Source organism: Pongo pygmaeus, chromosome 1, assembly GCF_028885625.2.
Source record: "Pongo pygmaeus isolate AG05252 chromosome 1, NHGRI_mPonPyg2-v2.0_pri, whole genome shotgun sequence".
Classification (NCBI taxonomy): domain Eukaryota; kingdom Metazoa; phylum Chordata; class Mammalia; order Primates; family Hominidae; genus Pongo; species Pongo pygmaeus.
The window spans coordinates 223751558-223766002 of NC_072373.2; the positions used below are offsets into that span (position 1 = coordinate 223751558).

A 14445-nucleotide genomic window follows, 5' to 3' on the forward strand; every position below is an offset into this window, starting at 1 on the left:
CACTCCGTGGCATGTGTGACTCTTTTCTCCCTGAGCTTGTGTCATAGCCTTGGGGGACTTGCTTCCCCAGCTGCCAGGCCCCTCCAACTACACCCCTGCTAGGTCAGAGAGATCCCTAAACCATCAAGGCCCAGGGGTTTGCTGCCTTGAACAACAGAAAGTACAACCATGGTGGGAAAGGCCTCAGGCAGCAACTCCTGGGTAGAGGCAACAGTAAGAACTTGGGGTGACAGAGGCAGGCCATGGGGAATGGGTTCTACCAAGAACAGCTGCAAATCAGAGAATGCGTTTTGAAAAGGACCTATGTCTAGTCCGACTGCATGGATCCCTCAGACCTTCCCATCCACACGGCAGGCAAGACAGCTGGCAGACGACTCCCAGAGGGCAAGAGGCCAGGTGGGCCTCCCGCACCTACCCGCCCCTGGCTCAGCAACGCTGTGCACAAACACCTTGGACAGAGATCCGGGCACCAGGCCACTCTCCCACAGGAATGGCCAACATGCTCAGCCACGACCTGTTCCATCCCTGCCACAGCAGACATCACAAATCGATTACAGAGCTCCTTCCTCTTTTCCCCACAGCTATCCCAATCATTCCAACTGCGCCTGGCAACCTCCGGGAACCTGTTTTCCACATATGCCTTGTAACTAACCCACAAGACAAAATGAATTTACAGCTTTCAGCCAACAGGCATTTCAGGGCAGGATACTCAGCCTTCTTTCTTGTCCTCATCAAAAGAAAACTGAGGTGCCTTGGAAGCTGGAAGCACCTAGGTTTATTTCCCATCAGTGGGTGACAGCTACCCCTGCCACCAGGCCTTCTCCCCTTCCTGACACCTGACAACACCAGCCCAGCCACCGAGCTGGCCTCAGGGCCACAACAGCCGAAGTCTCCCTAGGCAAGCTCACCAGGGCTCTCAGCCCGATGCCGTGTCGCATGCGGAGCCCCACGCCCTCAGTGCCCTCCACAGACCCTTCCCGAGCACCGGTGACAGAAGAAGAATCCAGTCCCAGCCACCTACCTGAAGGAGCCAGTAGCACCTCCGGTGGAAGGTGGGGATGATGGAGGAATGGACATAGCAGCCGTACAAGCACTAGGGAGAGAGGAAAAACGAGAATTCAGTTGGAAAGAGGGAAGGAAGGAAGGAAGACGGCGCAACAGAGAAGGAGCAAGAAGGGGCCATAGTCGCCTGGCAGCGGCCCAGGGAGACCGAGGGCACCTCTGCGTCTGGCTCCAGCTCCAAGACTAAGGCTCTGGGACAGCACCTACGAAGCCCTGTGGGGACACGCCAGCCGGCAGACTCGATGGGCAGCTGGGGCCTTACCCTCCGGGGGCCATAGAGGCATCGAGAACCCAGGACAGCCAAGGACCAGGGAAATGTACCTACGTATGCATTTTCCTGTAATTTTAGGGGCTTGGAGTTACTCTGTAGTTCATTCCTAGAGCCTAGGTTAAGACCCTTTGGGATACAGGGAATGGCTGATGGTTATAGAATTCATTAAAACACATGAAACATACACGCTACAGACCTTTCCTGGCCAGGGAGCCCTGGCCGGTACAAGCCCAACCAGGATGGACAGGGTGGGGCGGCGCTTCCCAGGATGGGCTTCTAGAGCTTGTGGGGCCTCTTGTGCATCCCTGCTTGTTGACTTTGCCTACTGTTTATTCATATATTTGTTAAGTAATCCTACATCTTTTGCAGATGGATTTGGTTTTGGAAAATACCCACAGCCAGGTTGGAGAAGGTGGGTGGAAAGTCAAGGTCAGGAAAGGTGGACTGTGGGTCGGGATGGCTCTCGGGGGCCTGTCACCTAGACCCAGGTGAGCAGAGTTGACCGGTGGGTGGGGTCATCAGGGCTGGCATGTTGGTGAGGAAGGCCACCCTGCTCTGATTCTCTGGCGCTGCCTGCATGTGCAGAGCTGGGCACCGTGGGCCAGGCTTGCTGGTGAGATGGAGAAAAAGGCCCAAGGAGAACCATTGGTCAGGTCCCTCTTGCAATCCAGCTGGAGGGTCTGAGTGGGAGGGAGGGGCCCAGGCTTGAGCAGGTCATCAATTTGGAGAGGGAAGTCTCACAGCACCCAGTGATGGGGGCCCCCACCAAAGCCAGGGGCAAAGCTTTTCTTTTGGCGCCTCTGATTCCAGACTGGAATGATCTCCCTTCCATCAGCTTCAGAGTTCCCCTGGCTTCCCACTGCATCCGCTCCAGAAGGGGTGGGGCATAGAGGGGAGGAAAGTTCCTCAGAGCCACACAGGACATCCGCCAGGTAGGAAAAGGCCTCCCCCACCTCTCCTTGCTCATTTTAATCTCACTGTTGTCCCCCACACCCTTGAACCAGCTCTCCAGAGAGAAATGCCACCAGCTCTGCATTTAAAGCTTTCATCAGCTATTATTTACACCCCCAAAACAGCGGGTGCAATTTGGTTGAACTAGGAGTCCATTGGAGCCCTGCCTGTCTGATTAGCAGAGTTGAAAGAGAAATCATTTGGACTATGGGATTCTGGCTGCAAGAAAATCAGAATTCAATATGTTAGAACTTTTACAGATCACTGTCAGCTGGGACTTAAGCCCTGTATAAACCAAACAAACAAAGCGGAAATTAATTTAAACGATTCCCTTGCAATTCTTGCCCATGAAATGTATTTATTATTAAGAAAGCAATATTCTTTCTTGACTTTTCTGGTTTTCAAGACACGGTGTTTTGTTTTCGTTGCTTTAGTGGTTTGATAACTCATTCCTTGCCGAAGGAGACGCATGTCTGGACATTTTTGTCTAAGCGTTTGGTTGCAATGAACAAGCAACCCACCTGTGACATTCATCAGCTCCTTTCCTTTGGAATTTGCATGTTCTCACAGGCAGGTTCATTACTTTGACTCATGTGATGAGCCAAATGGAGGAAGATATCAACGGCTGAGGGGTGTTTCTCTCATCCCTTTGAAATAAGAGGTTTCCATCTGTTGTTTCCCCACTCTGTTCCTCTCTAGACTTTGCAATGACTTGCCCTCTTCACCTGTCTTACTCTCTGTCTGCTACTTTCTCTTGGACTTGAAAAGACCGTGGTTGGTTTTCACCATCACTTCTCCCTCGATTGCCTGCCTGTCTGCCTGAACTGGGCTTCAGCATCTCCGAACCCCACACTCAGAGGTGAGAATTTCCCAAACACCAACTGTGTTTCCTCCGTGAACGTACAAAAGAAGAGGAAGGCCCAGGCCCACTTTCCCCTGAAGCCTCCTAACACCTCTCTGGCCTACCCACAACTGCCCCAGAACCATCCAATAAGCAAAATGAAGTTAAGATTAAAGAAACGCTGCCATTTCTACATCAAGGCTCGTGCATTTGAATCAGAGGAACCCTCGGGCCCTCGCTCCAGAACTCGGCTACTCCATTTTTAGATACTCCTCTAACCACTGTGGCAATCCCATGCCCCTGGTCTCCTTGGATGAGAAGCGTGGTCCCCGGATGGCGGGAGGGATGGGAAGTGCGGCTGGAGGCAGATCCCCGATAGGCAAGGATCACGTCAAACAGTACCAGAGGAGGAAAGAAAAAAGCTACACAAAAAGCCCCAGGGACTCAGGAAGCCCATGGGGAATGGGACCCCTTCCGTGTTGCCTGGCTTAGCACACTGGGCCACCCCGATGGTTGGTTATTTGATTAATTTACCCATCTGCCTTCTCAGAATGGGGGCTTCTGAGGGCACCGGGCCTTAGGCTTTTTGAATAAAGATATCCCAGTTCTCCCCACTGGCAGCTCCAGGACACAGGTCCCAGGAAAGGACTCCAGAGATGGTCAATGTTTAAGTTTTGCCCGTGGCGCCCTGAACACTAAGGACTTCTAATACACACTAGAAAACAACATTGCAAAATGGCTCTACATTTAGGGCTTAAAGGTTTAAGCTTCAGTTTCAAGGAAAGCAGACTTGTGTGGAGTCGTGCTTTGCTGTCCAAGTGGGGAAAGCAGCTCACGGCAATCCCCTCCTGATGAGCCGGGGTGGCTGTGAGGGCCTCGCCGAGAGGTGGAGCCTGCCTGGGGTGGGAGATGTGTGACTTGGGCTCCAAGAGTCCTTGTCCTGCCAGGCTGCACCACGGGTACGATTCTAATCCTTTCTCTCAGGTGGCTGTGTGGGCTGAGAGCTTATGCAGCAACGGAACCCTCAGGACACTCCTTGGACCCCCCGTGAGTATGCACCCTCATCAGTGACTGTCTCCGGAAGGGGACATCAGAGGAGGCCGCAAAAGCTTTAAGAATGAGCAGGGTTTGCCAAGGGAAGCATAGCTGCAGGAAAAGCAGCCGGTGAAGGACAGGAGATTCCCTCTCCCCTTCCATTCACCCCTTGGCCCAAACCACCCCACAGCCCAGCCCTGACCCCAGGCTCTAGCTGCCACCACCGCCCTCACTCTGCAGTCTTTTCACCAGATTCCAGGCCATATGACATGGTCATTACCAAGCCAATTGGGGATTAAGTGCACAATATTCCATGAGGCCGTGTGGTGAATCCATTCCCCTTACCTACTAATCAAAAAAGCAATCAAGTTTGTCTGTAGTGATTTGTGTTGTACAAACTCCTGGAGCTTTTTGATCAGGCTCTCGGGGTCTTCTGAGGTTTTCCCCGTTGAGCTTTTCACTGTGGGGAGCCACATTCCGGGGCTCGTGGATAAATCTGCCTAAGTGTGAGGTGCACACGCGTGTGGGAGTGTGAGGGAGTGCATGCCGTGGGTTCCCTTATTTTTGTGTATACACAAGAGAGAGAAAGGAAGCAACTAGGTATTTATAGGAAACCTGGGAGGAAGTCACCCTTCAGATGAAAGCAACCTTTGAATCAGTTATATTGGGGAATTAAGGCCTGGCAGCTTCCCCTTAACATGGCAGTTGAGCAAGGAAAAAATTTTTTATAAATATTCAAAATTGCTTTCATGACACTATAGGACTTATGTATGTATGTATGTATGTATTTATTTTTATAAAAAAGTAAAGATGAAATTACAGGGGAAACCAACAGCAAACAAGAGCTTCCTTCAGCTCAAAGTAAATGCCTCAAAAAAGAAAGTGGCGTTTCTGAAGGGAGCATGGCCACAGAGCCCCCTCAAACGCAGTGGGGGTCCCACACCAAAGAGGGCTCCTGAAGACTGGGCAGTGATGGCTTAGTGGCCCAAGAAGGAAGTACATCGCTTATAGGTTGGGATGTGGTGGGCACCTCCCTTCCCGGCCAGCTCTCTACGGCCTCATCTGATGCAGCAGATTTCCATCCCCACCTACTCCCACCATCTGTTTCTCTCTTCCTACCTCTGTATCTGTCTCCCTCTCCTTGCCTCTCTGTGTCTCTGTCCCTTTGTCTCTTTTTCTGTCTCTATCTTTCTCTATCTCTGTATCTGTCTCATCCTCTTTCTCTCTCTGTTTCTCACTCTCTTTCTCAGTCTCTTTCTTTCTCTCTCTATCTCTGCAGCTGTCTTGTCCTCTCTCTGTCTCTCTCCCATTTCCCCCATCTCTGTCTCTCCCTGTCTCTGTTTCCCTTGCCTGTCCCTGTCTCTGTGTCTGACACAGACACCCCCCTCCATCCCTTTCCTTCCACCTCCCATGCCCTGCCTGGGGGAAGCCGCAGAGGACTCAGCAACCTACCCAAGGCGTCCTGAGCAGAGCATGCTTAGGGCATGGAGCCCAGGGGAGCAGATGGGGCCTGAAGGTCACAGCGGGCCACAGGGCAGCCCTCCCCGTGTCCCTGCTCAGGTGAACCCCCTGGCCCCAGGAGGCCTTATGCGCCCAACTACAGGCTCTGCCGCACACGGTGCCATTCACCAGGACAACCTCCCTGTGCTGCCTCCGCAGACCCCGCTCAGCCGAAGTCCAGCTCAGGTCCCCCTCCAGGAGCCCCCGACCCAGTGGCCTAGGAGCAGACCCTAGGAACACTCATCAGAGCAAGGCAGTGGGCACAAGGGTGAAGGGAGGATGTGGACTCTGCGGGTCATTTCACTCTTCACCTCCGCAGCCTCACCTCACCAATCCTGTGGGCTGGCAGACTTCTTGCTAAGAGCTAGATAGCAGATGTGTCCAGCTTTGAGAGCCGGGTGGCCTCGGGGGTTACTAGGTCCCTGCCAGGGCAGGGGAGGAGCGGCAGGCGGAATGGGGTGGGGATGCATCCCAATCAAACTACCACAGACACAGAAATCTGAATTTAGATGATTTTCAAGTGTCATGAGTATTCTTCTTTTGGCTATTTTTCAACAATTAAAAAAAAATGTAAAAACTATTCTTACTTCACAGCTGTTCAAAAACAGGTAGTTAGGCTGGGTGTGGTGGTTCCTGCCTGCAATCCCAGCACTTTGGGAGGCCAATCACCTGAGGTCAGGAGTTCGAGACCAGCCTGGCCAACATGGCGAAACCCCATCTCTACTAAAAATACAAAAATTAGCCGGCGTGGTGGCGTGCACCTGTAGTCTCAGCTACTCAGAAGGCTGAGGCAGAAGAATTGCTTGAATCTGGGAGGTGGAGGTCGCAGTGAGCCAAGATCATGCCACTGCACTCCAGCCTGGGCAACAGAGTGAGACTCTATCTCAAAAAATAAAAAATAAAAATACCAGCTACTTGGGAGGCTGAGGCAGGAGAATCGCTTGAACCCGGGAGGTGGAGGTTGTGGTGAGCCGAGATCATGCCATTGCACTCCAGCCTGGGCAACAAGACTGAAACTCTGACTCAAAAATAAAAATAGGTAGTGGGCCGGATTTGTCCTATGGAGCGTTGCTTGTTGACCTCTGACCTGTCAGGTTGGGACAAGTGTGGATTATATCGTCCTTCAAAAAATTCCCAATTTTAAATCACTGCTAGTGACATTTGCATAGCAGGTGCTCAATATGTGTGATTTTCTGTGCGCCCCTAAGCAGGGCAGGGAAGGGGAGCGCGGCCCAGGCGTATGGGAGATCATGGACTGCACGTGATACAGACACAAGAGAAGCTGGAAAATGTCTTTCCAATTGTACTTCGTTTGGGATGTTTGTTTTCTGGTTCTGAGTATGAGCATGCATGGCCCTTTTCCCCTGGAGGAGCAAAATGACCCTAGAACTTCTAGTTGGCCTGCCATGCAGACCTTTTCTAGGGAAGCCCCTTTTACGCTGCTTTCTTGGGTCCACCTCCCACAAGGAGGCAGGGAACCCCCAGAAGCCAGGGGCTTGCTGTCGACCTCCCATTCTGGGAAATTGTGAGGCCAGCATCTAATTTCATGGATCGCTGGAAAAGACATCCTTGGTGTTGCTCGACAGGTGTCTTTAAAGCTGGGCTATCTAACTTGGCAGCCACTAGTCACTGCGGCTGTTCGAATTCAAATTTAAATGAAGTAAAACTAAATCCAATCAAGCTTCAGTTCCTCAGTTGCAGAAGCCACATTTCAAGGGCTCAACAGCCACATGTAGACTACCACACTGGACAGCACAGAACATTCCACGATGGCAGAAAGTTCTACCGATGCTCCCACGCTAGAGAACATGGGTTAGGGTCCAGTTCAGAGGTGTTTGGCAGAGACACTTGGAGCTTGGGACCCCAGGGGCCACGATCTGGGGGAATCAGGGCTTCAAGGGATGAGGACTTGGGGAGTCCACATGCTTGAAGGTTGGCACCTGTTGTTCTACCTGGGCAGGCCTGAATCAACCAGTGAAGATTCCCCAGAGCCTTCTGTGCCTGTGATGGAAAAGCTCATTCCTGAGCTGCCCTCCCTTCTCTTCCCTAAAACCTTCTCTAATGCAAGGATAATACCCGCGGGGGCCGCAGACAAGGGTGTTTACGAGTAAATCTCCATCAATAATCCTCTTTTATGAGGGTCCCTCTGCTACCTCCTCTGCAAACAGCCCTGCCCCAGTCCTAGCAGCCAGGCCACCGATAGGGGTCAGAGAGCACTGTTAGGCTGGCTATGGTGGCCTCCACACTCCCACAGCCCCTGTGGCTGGCCCCGGAGGCTCCACTGGGCCCATCTCTCTGCCGCTGGGGAAGTGGCTGTCTACACAAAGGCAATCAGAGCGAACATAGATTTTTTTGGTGCTTGGTTTATCACTCTTGCTTGTATCTGATGCACCCAAGACAAAGATGAACAGTTTTTAAAATGTGTCCAGGGTATAAAGCTGATGGAAGAAAAAGAGCTCATAGAAGGGAAGGGAAAATCCACCTAGAAGATGAGGGTTTAATGCTATCCTCAAGCAATGAGGGGACAGGAGCAGGTGAGAGGCAGAACTGGGGGCAGGCTGGGGTTGGGGGGGTAGTCACAGCCTCCAGAGCGGGGCGTCCTGGACTGGCCGGGCCGTAGCTCGGGCATCCAAGGAACATGTGGGACCAGATCCCATGTGAGTAACTTTTCACTGCTGTCTGCTCTGTGCCTGCCTTGAGCTCTTGTCCTCCAGCCTCCCCCAGTCTCATGGAGGAGAGAGATAGAGAGCGTGTACATGCCAGGCAAACACACGAGACCAAATCAAACAGCCCTGTTGCTAAGGGCAGAGTACCAAGGGGGCAGGAGCAGCCCGGAGGATGAAGTGTCCCCTTTTCATTCTGAAGGTCAGCAAAGTCACCTAAGAGGAAGTGACATTTGTGCTGAACCAGAAAGGTTGAGAGGGAATTGGCCAGGTGGACAACAGGTGGAAAAGGCCCAGCCAGGTGGACAAAAGGGATGCAAAGCAGGGGGGCCGCCACAGGCGAGGACAGCGGGCCCCTCCCCGGCTCTCTCATCTGCGTCCTGCATGCAGGGTGAACCCGCAGGGGCCGAGTGCGTGACTCCACACACAGTTCTGCAGAATCTCCCCCAAGGGACCCACAGCGAGCGGCTGGCAGATGGCCTTGCCTTTGAAGCAAAGGCCCTGTGATTTTATGGCGCTGCCCTTCTCCGCTGGTCCAGGCTCTGTGTATTGAAGCAGATTTCCAGGAAGGACTCAGGATTGCTCTGAGAACTGATGGCTCAAGTGCAGGCTCAGGACTAGAACTTTGGCTCTGACCCGCCCACCATCCCACGTCTCCATTTCTCCTCTCTGTATGCCTTCCCTGTCCTGTTTCTCTCCCACTACAGTCGGGCTGACTTCATGTGGCAGGTAGCCAGAGTCCCCTTCTTCCGGCTGTGACCCAAGAGGCAGGAAAGTCTCTCTCTTCCAGATTCGGGGTGACAGCACCAGGGAGGGACTTTGACCTACCTGGACTGCAAGCCCAGGACTGTCAGTGGGGTAGGGCGGCACCTGAGCAGGGGCCTGCAGCCTGGAGGGCAGATCTGTCAGCAGAAGCAGGGCCTGAGTGTGCTACGCTGATGTCTGAGGGCAGGGCTGTGGGGCTCACAGAAGGGGGTAAAAATGTGGTTCCTTTCCTGTCAAAGCCTAGACGTCAGGAAGAAGTAGGTGCTCTTCAAAGAGCAGGTAGGAGTGAAAACCTTCCAGCACTTTCCAGAGCTCCCTAACCAGCAGCAGGTACAGCAAGGCACAGGAGGAGGACCAAGCAGCCCTATTGCTCCCCAGGGCACCCTTAACACAGACGCAGATCCTGGGAGGCCTTGGCAAGATCCTGCGTGGGGCAAGGAGAGGATGACATGGATTCTTCTTACCCTAGTTCTCTAGTTGCACAACTGTCTTGCACAGAGGTATCTGTGGGGAAGACCAGAGCCTAGACAGGCTCAGCAGTTTGTCTAAGGTCACACGGCTAGGAATAGGCAGAAGGATTCAAACAAGTGTCATCTGACCGCAAAGCCCTTGCTCCTTCCTCCCCAGCAGGCCACCCCCTGGTCCTCGCTCAGACACCCGTGCCATTGGCTGATAGTCAGGTCTTCTTTGGGACCCGCCTTCGTCAAAGACAATGAGATGAAGTCCTGGAGCTGCTCCCAAGACTGTCCTCGCTGAAGGATTTGGTTTGTATTAATCTAAGATTAGACCAAATGATTCAATTCACATATTGCCTGCAAAAGCATGGCACCTCAGAACTTGTTAAATAGTGAATTGCTTTAAAACGAGTTTGAGCTAAATGGATTGCAGTCTGATTCGGCCTCCAGGGTTGGGTCACAGCAGAGATTTGGAATATTAGATCATCATTGACCAGGGCTCTAGCCTGGCCTCTTTCCTAAGAAAATCTGTAATGGTGTCTCCCAAAGCAGCCTGTGGCCCTGCCACGCCAGGGGACTGAGGCCAGACAGCAAGAGGGCCGACCTGGATCCCCAAACCCTGATGCCTTCAGGTTGTGAAGTCAGATGCCGGCCACAGCTCAGGCCCAGGCTCCCCCAGTGGGACCAGAGGTTCTCCTGAAAACAGCCCCTTAACACTGCACTTTCTTGGGGCACTCCTTTGGGCAGGGGTGGGAAGGCTCCCCAAAATTCATTATCCAGGGCTCCCTGGGAGAGTAGCCGTCCCTTGGCTTGGCATTCTGGCTGGTCCTGTCCTTCCACAATGTTAAATTGCTCTTTCTGCCATAGCGGACCCAGAAGGATGAGGAAGGGTAGCCCTTCCAGGGACCTCACCACCCTCCTGGAAGGAAGAGTAGTATGAATCCCTCTCTGCAGATGTGGGAACTGCGGCTCAGAGGCATCAATTCTTTCCTTGGCAGAGGTCACAGGGGCACGATAAAGCTAGAATCTAAACTCCAGTCCCCTGGCTGGCAAAGCCTGCAGGAGTTAACCCCATCTCCCTCATGAGAAGCCCTGGTGCGCACCCTGGAGGGACACAGGGGACAAGGTAGCCCAGTCTGGCCATGAAGGTCGGCTCCTTCGAGATGGAGGCAATTGAAGAGCAGATAGAAACCAGGAAGGGCAGCAAACCTCAAAAAGCTGGCCACCCACCACCCCCCAGTCCCCACCCCCATACAGGAAGCTGGTGAGGGAAACAGCCAGAAGAACCAGGCAGTGCCAGGCAGGCACAGGACACGTGGCCACCCCACCCCATCATGAGGCAGAAAGTGCCTGCGGGCCTCTGGCCCTGGGGGACAGGACAGACTCCTCCCCTGGGTATCTGGGTCAGCTGGAGCTCCGAGGAAGGGGGCTCCTTGGGCAGGCAGAGAGCACCAAGAAGACCAGCCAGGTGGGGACCCTGCAGACCCCAGAGCTCTGCTCAGGAGGGAGGACAGGTGTGCCGTCGAATGGGGAACATGAAGGAGGGCCCCTCGGTCTGGACGAGGACCAGTGAGAAACTCTGCAGGGGGGGTCATGGAGAGAGGGACACTGGGTCCTCAAGCTGGAGGCTCCCCCAGCCTCTCTGAGGAATGTTCTAGATTGCTTTTGCAGCATAGGCCCTTTTGCGAGCTGGAAGGCAAAATGGGAGCAGAGGTAAGAGTCGCGGAGAAGAGCGCATGCTCCAGAAAGGAACCAGGGAGGTGTGTAGCCTGGCCCGGGGACACTGAGGGGCACGGAACACAGCCTGGCCCGGGGACATTGAGGGGCACGGGACACAGCCTGGCCCGGGGACACTGAGGGGCACGGGACACAGCCTGGCCTGGGGACACTGAGGGGCACGGGACGCAACCTAGCAGTCCCCTAGGAGGCTGACACCCGTGCCTCTGGCCCCACCAACCTCCCCTCACCTGAGCTCCTTCCTGCTGGGGCCCCCAAGTATCTGCAGGGGAAACATCTAAATAAAGTGGCTGCCAGCCTAACGACGACATGAGTGAGGAGGGCGATAAAAATTAAATGAATTTTTAGATAAAAAGTCATAAAAATCATGTTTAAAGATATAAATAAAATCTCTGGAGCTTCAGCTTTATTGTTTTTGGGGGTTCCAAGATTAATAAATTAGTGGGCATAAAATGGAATAATAGCTAAAAATTGATAATAAGGTAAATTTAGATTTAGGGAAAGAGTTGATCCAAGCCATGAATCTCAAGTCAGAGAAGGCCAGGGGTGGGTGAGGGGCATGGCGGCCAGGGGGTGGGTGAGGGGCATGGCGGCACAGGGGGTGGGTGAAGGAAGATGGAAGGGAGGGAGAAAGAATGGGAGGGAGGAGGTATGGGAGGGCGACGCTGAACTCTGCTGGGCCTGGCTCCACGCTCCACATGGGCTGTTCCCGTCGGCTCTAGCGTCTGCTGCTTAGGGTCACGTCCAGGAACCTGGCCACTCTCACCTGCCTGTTTTCCCACCCTCTGAGGACTTTCAGCCAGGCCCACATGGGCCCCTGCTGTGTCCCAGCACCTGCCAAACCGCTTTGGGGAAGGCAGCCCAGCTCCTCACCCTGCACAGGCCCAGCCAAGCGGGAGCTGGAGACCTGCACCTTTCGTGTCTCAGAAATCTGTCCTGATACCTGGCTCCCCGTGGGCCCCAGCAAAGAACAGGGTTTCTCTGAGCTGGGCGTGCCAGGCTGCTGGGATCTGCGGTCCTGTCATCAGCAGGAGCTCTGCTCAGTGTATGTGTATATTCTTGCTCAGTTATCTCCCACCCACTGGCTCTTGTTCTTTTAGCCTATTTCAATATATCAGTGCTGTTGCTCTCTCAAATACTTCCTAAAAGTACTGGGCATAAATAATATATAAATAAAATGAAATTCCCTCTCTTTCATCAAAGTGTACCGCTGAGACCTATTTCTTGGAGCCCTGCCAAGTGGCTAGAGCTGGTCTACAGAGTGGTTTATACTGGTGATGGCCTGCCTTCCTCCTTTCCACTCCCTGTCCTTCCTCCCTCCCATTCTTCCTTCCTCTCTTCCTCCCTCCCTCCTTCTCTCCCTCCCTCCCTCCCATTCTTCCTCCCTCCCTTCCATCTCCCTCCCTTCCTTCCTCCCTCCCTCCTTCTCTCCCTCCCTCCCTCCCATTCTTCCTTCCTTCCTCCCTTCCTCCTCTCCCTCCCTCCCTCCCTCCCATTCTTCCTTCCTTCCTCCCTTCCTCCTCTCCCTCCCTCCCTCCCATTCTTCCTCCCTCCCTTCCATCTCCCTCCCTTCCTTCCTCCCTCCCTCCTTCTCTCCCTCCCTCGCTCCCATTCTTCCTCCCTCCCTTCCATCTCCCTCCCTTCCTTCCTCCCTCCCTCCTTCTCTCCCTCCCTCCCTCCCATTCTTCCTCCCTCCCATCTCCCTCCCTTCCTTCCTCCCTCCCTCCTTCTCTCCCTCCCTCCCTTCCTCCCTCCCTCCCTCCCTTCCATCTCCTTCCCTCCCTTCCTCCCTCCCTCCTTCTCTCCCTCCCTTCCATCTCTCTCCCTCCCTTCCTCCCTCCCTCCTTCTCTCCCTCCCTCCCTCCCATTCTTCCTCCCTCCCTTCCATCTCCCTCCCTTCCTTCCTCCCTCCCTCCTTCTCTCCCTCCCTCCCTCCCATTCTTCCTCCCTTCCTTCCATCTCCCTCCCTTCCTTCCTCCCTCCCTCCTTCTCTCCCTCCCTCCCATTCTTCCTCCCTCCCTTCCATCTCCCTCCCTTCCTTCCTCCCTCCCTCCTTCTCTCCCTCCCTCCCATTCTTCCTCCCTCCCTTCCATCTCCCTCCCTTCCTTCCTCCCTCCCTCCTTCTCTCCCTCCCTCCCATTCTTCCTCCCTCCCTTCCATCTCCCTCCCTTCCTTCCTCCCTCCCTCCTTCTCTCCCTCCCTCCCTCCCATTCTTCCTCCCTCCCTTCCATCTCCCTCCCTTCCTTCCTCCCTCCCTCCTTCTCTCCCTCCCTCCCTCCCATTCTTCCTCCCTCCCTTCCATCTCCCTCCCTTCCTTCCTTCCTCCCTCTGTTATGGGTACCCCCTCACCCTTCACCAGGTCTGCCTGCATTAACCACAAGGGATCTCTGATGAATACCTGCAAGTAGCTCTGGGTCTGATGTGTTCCTTATCAACAGCCTGTTAGGCCAGCGGGGGTGTTGTGTATTTCAGCCTCAGGGATGACCAATGGTGGGACCCTGAGCCTTGGAAAGGAGGCCCAGACTGCACCCTCTGGCGCTGGGAGCTTCAGCTACACAGCCCCAGGTGGCCGGCCTTTCTCCCTACTCATCTGCCATTCCCAGAGGAGAGCAGATGCAGACGCCAGAAGCCCACTCCCAGAGGCCATTCTGGACAGCACGGAGGGCCAAGTGCTGCCCAGAAATCAGTCACTCTCTTCTCCTGTGGGCAGGCACCTGCGGGGCTGGCACTGCCGGAATTCCTGGCTGTGGTTACTACTGAGCTCCAGAGCCTGCTGGCATCCAGCTCCCCAGCGCCGCCCGCTCTAGGCACCTGTGACGCCACGCAGGTATCCACGGCACACTCCAACATGCGCGGCTGCACGCGGCCAGGGAGTCTGGGCAGGGATTCTTGCTTAAAATGGACAACAGGGTTTTGTTTATGAAGCAGGTGGAGGGAAATGCCGGGCCGGTCTGTGGCTATGTTAATGCAAGGCTGAGCTGTCTGCCAGGACATTAAGTGGAGTCGGATTCCTGAAACCAGCTTTCATCAGCAGATTTTTAAAGGTTAGAATTACTCTCTCCTCTCGAAGGTTTGCCAAGGTTAATTCGGGCCTGAGCATGCAGAATTAATGGGCTGGGCAGAGGGAATCGGCCTTTTCCCGATTTTTTCTCAAGTTCACGAAAA

General features: G+C 54.1%; 1 protein-coding gene across 10 annotated transcripts in view; it reads right to left on the reverse strand.

Annotated features, from left to right (window-relative positions):
* The window catches only part of CAMTA1 (calmodulin binding transcription activator 1), a 980974-nt gene that overhangs the window by 299393 nt on the left and 667136 nt on the right, over positions 1-14445 (reverse strand). For 8 of the 10 annotated variants that reach the window (XM_054441126.2, XM_054441083.2, XM_063668430.1 and 5 more), the window contains one exon: positions 1022-1093. The exons of the other annotated variants lie outside the window; for them this stretch is intronic. In XM_054441126.2, coding sequence (XP_054297101.1) covers positions 1022-1093 — 72 coding nt within the window. The remainder of the gene's footprint in view (positions 1-1021; positions 1094-14445) is intronic. 10 annotated transcript variants of the gene reach the window in all.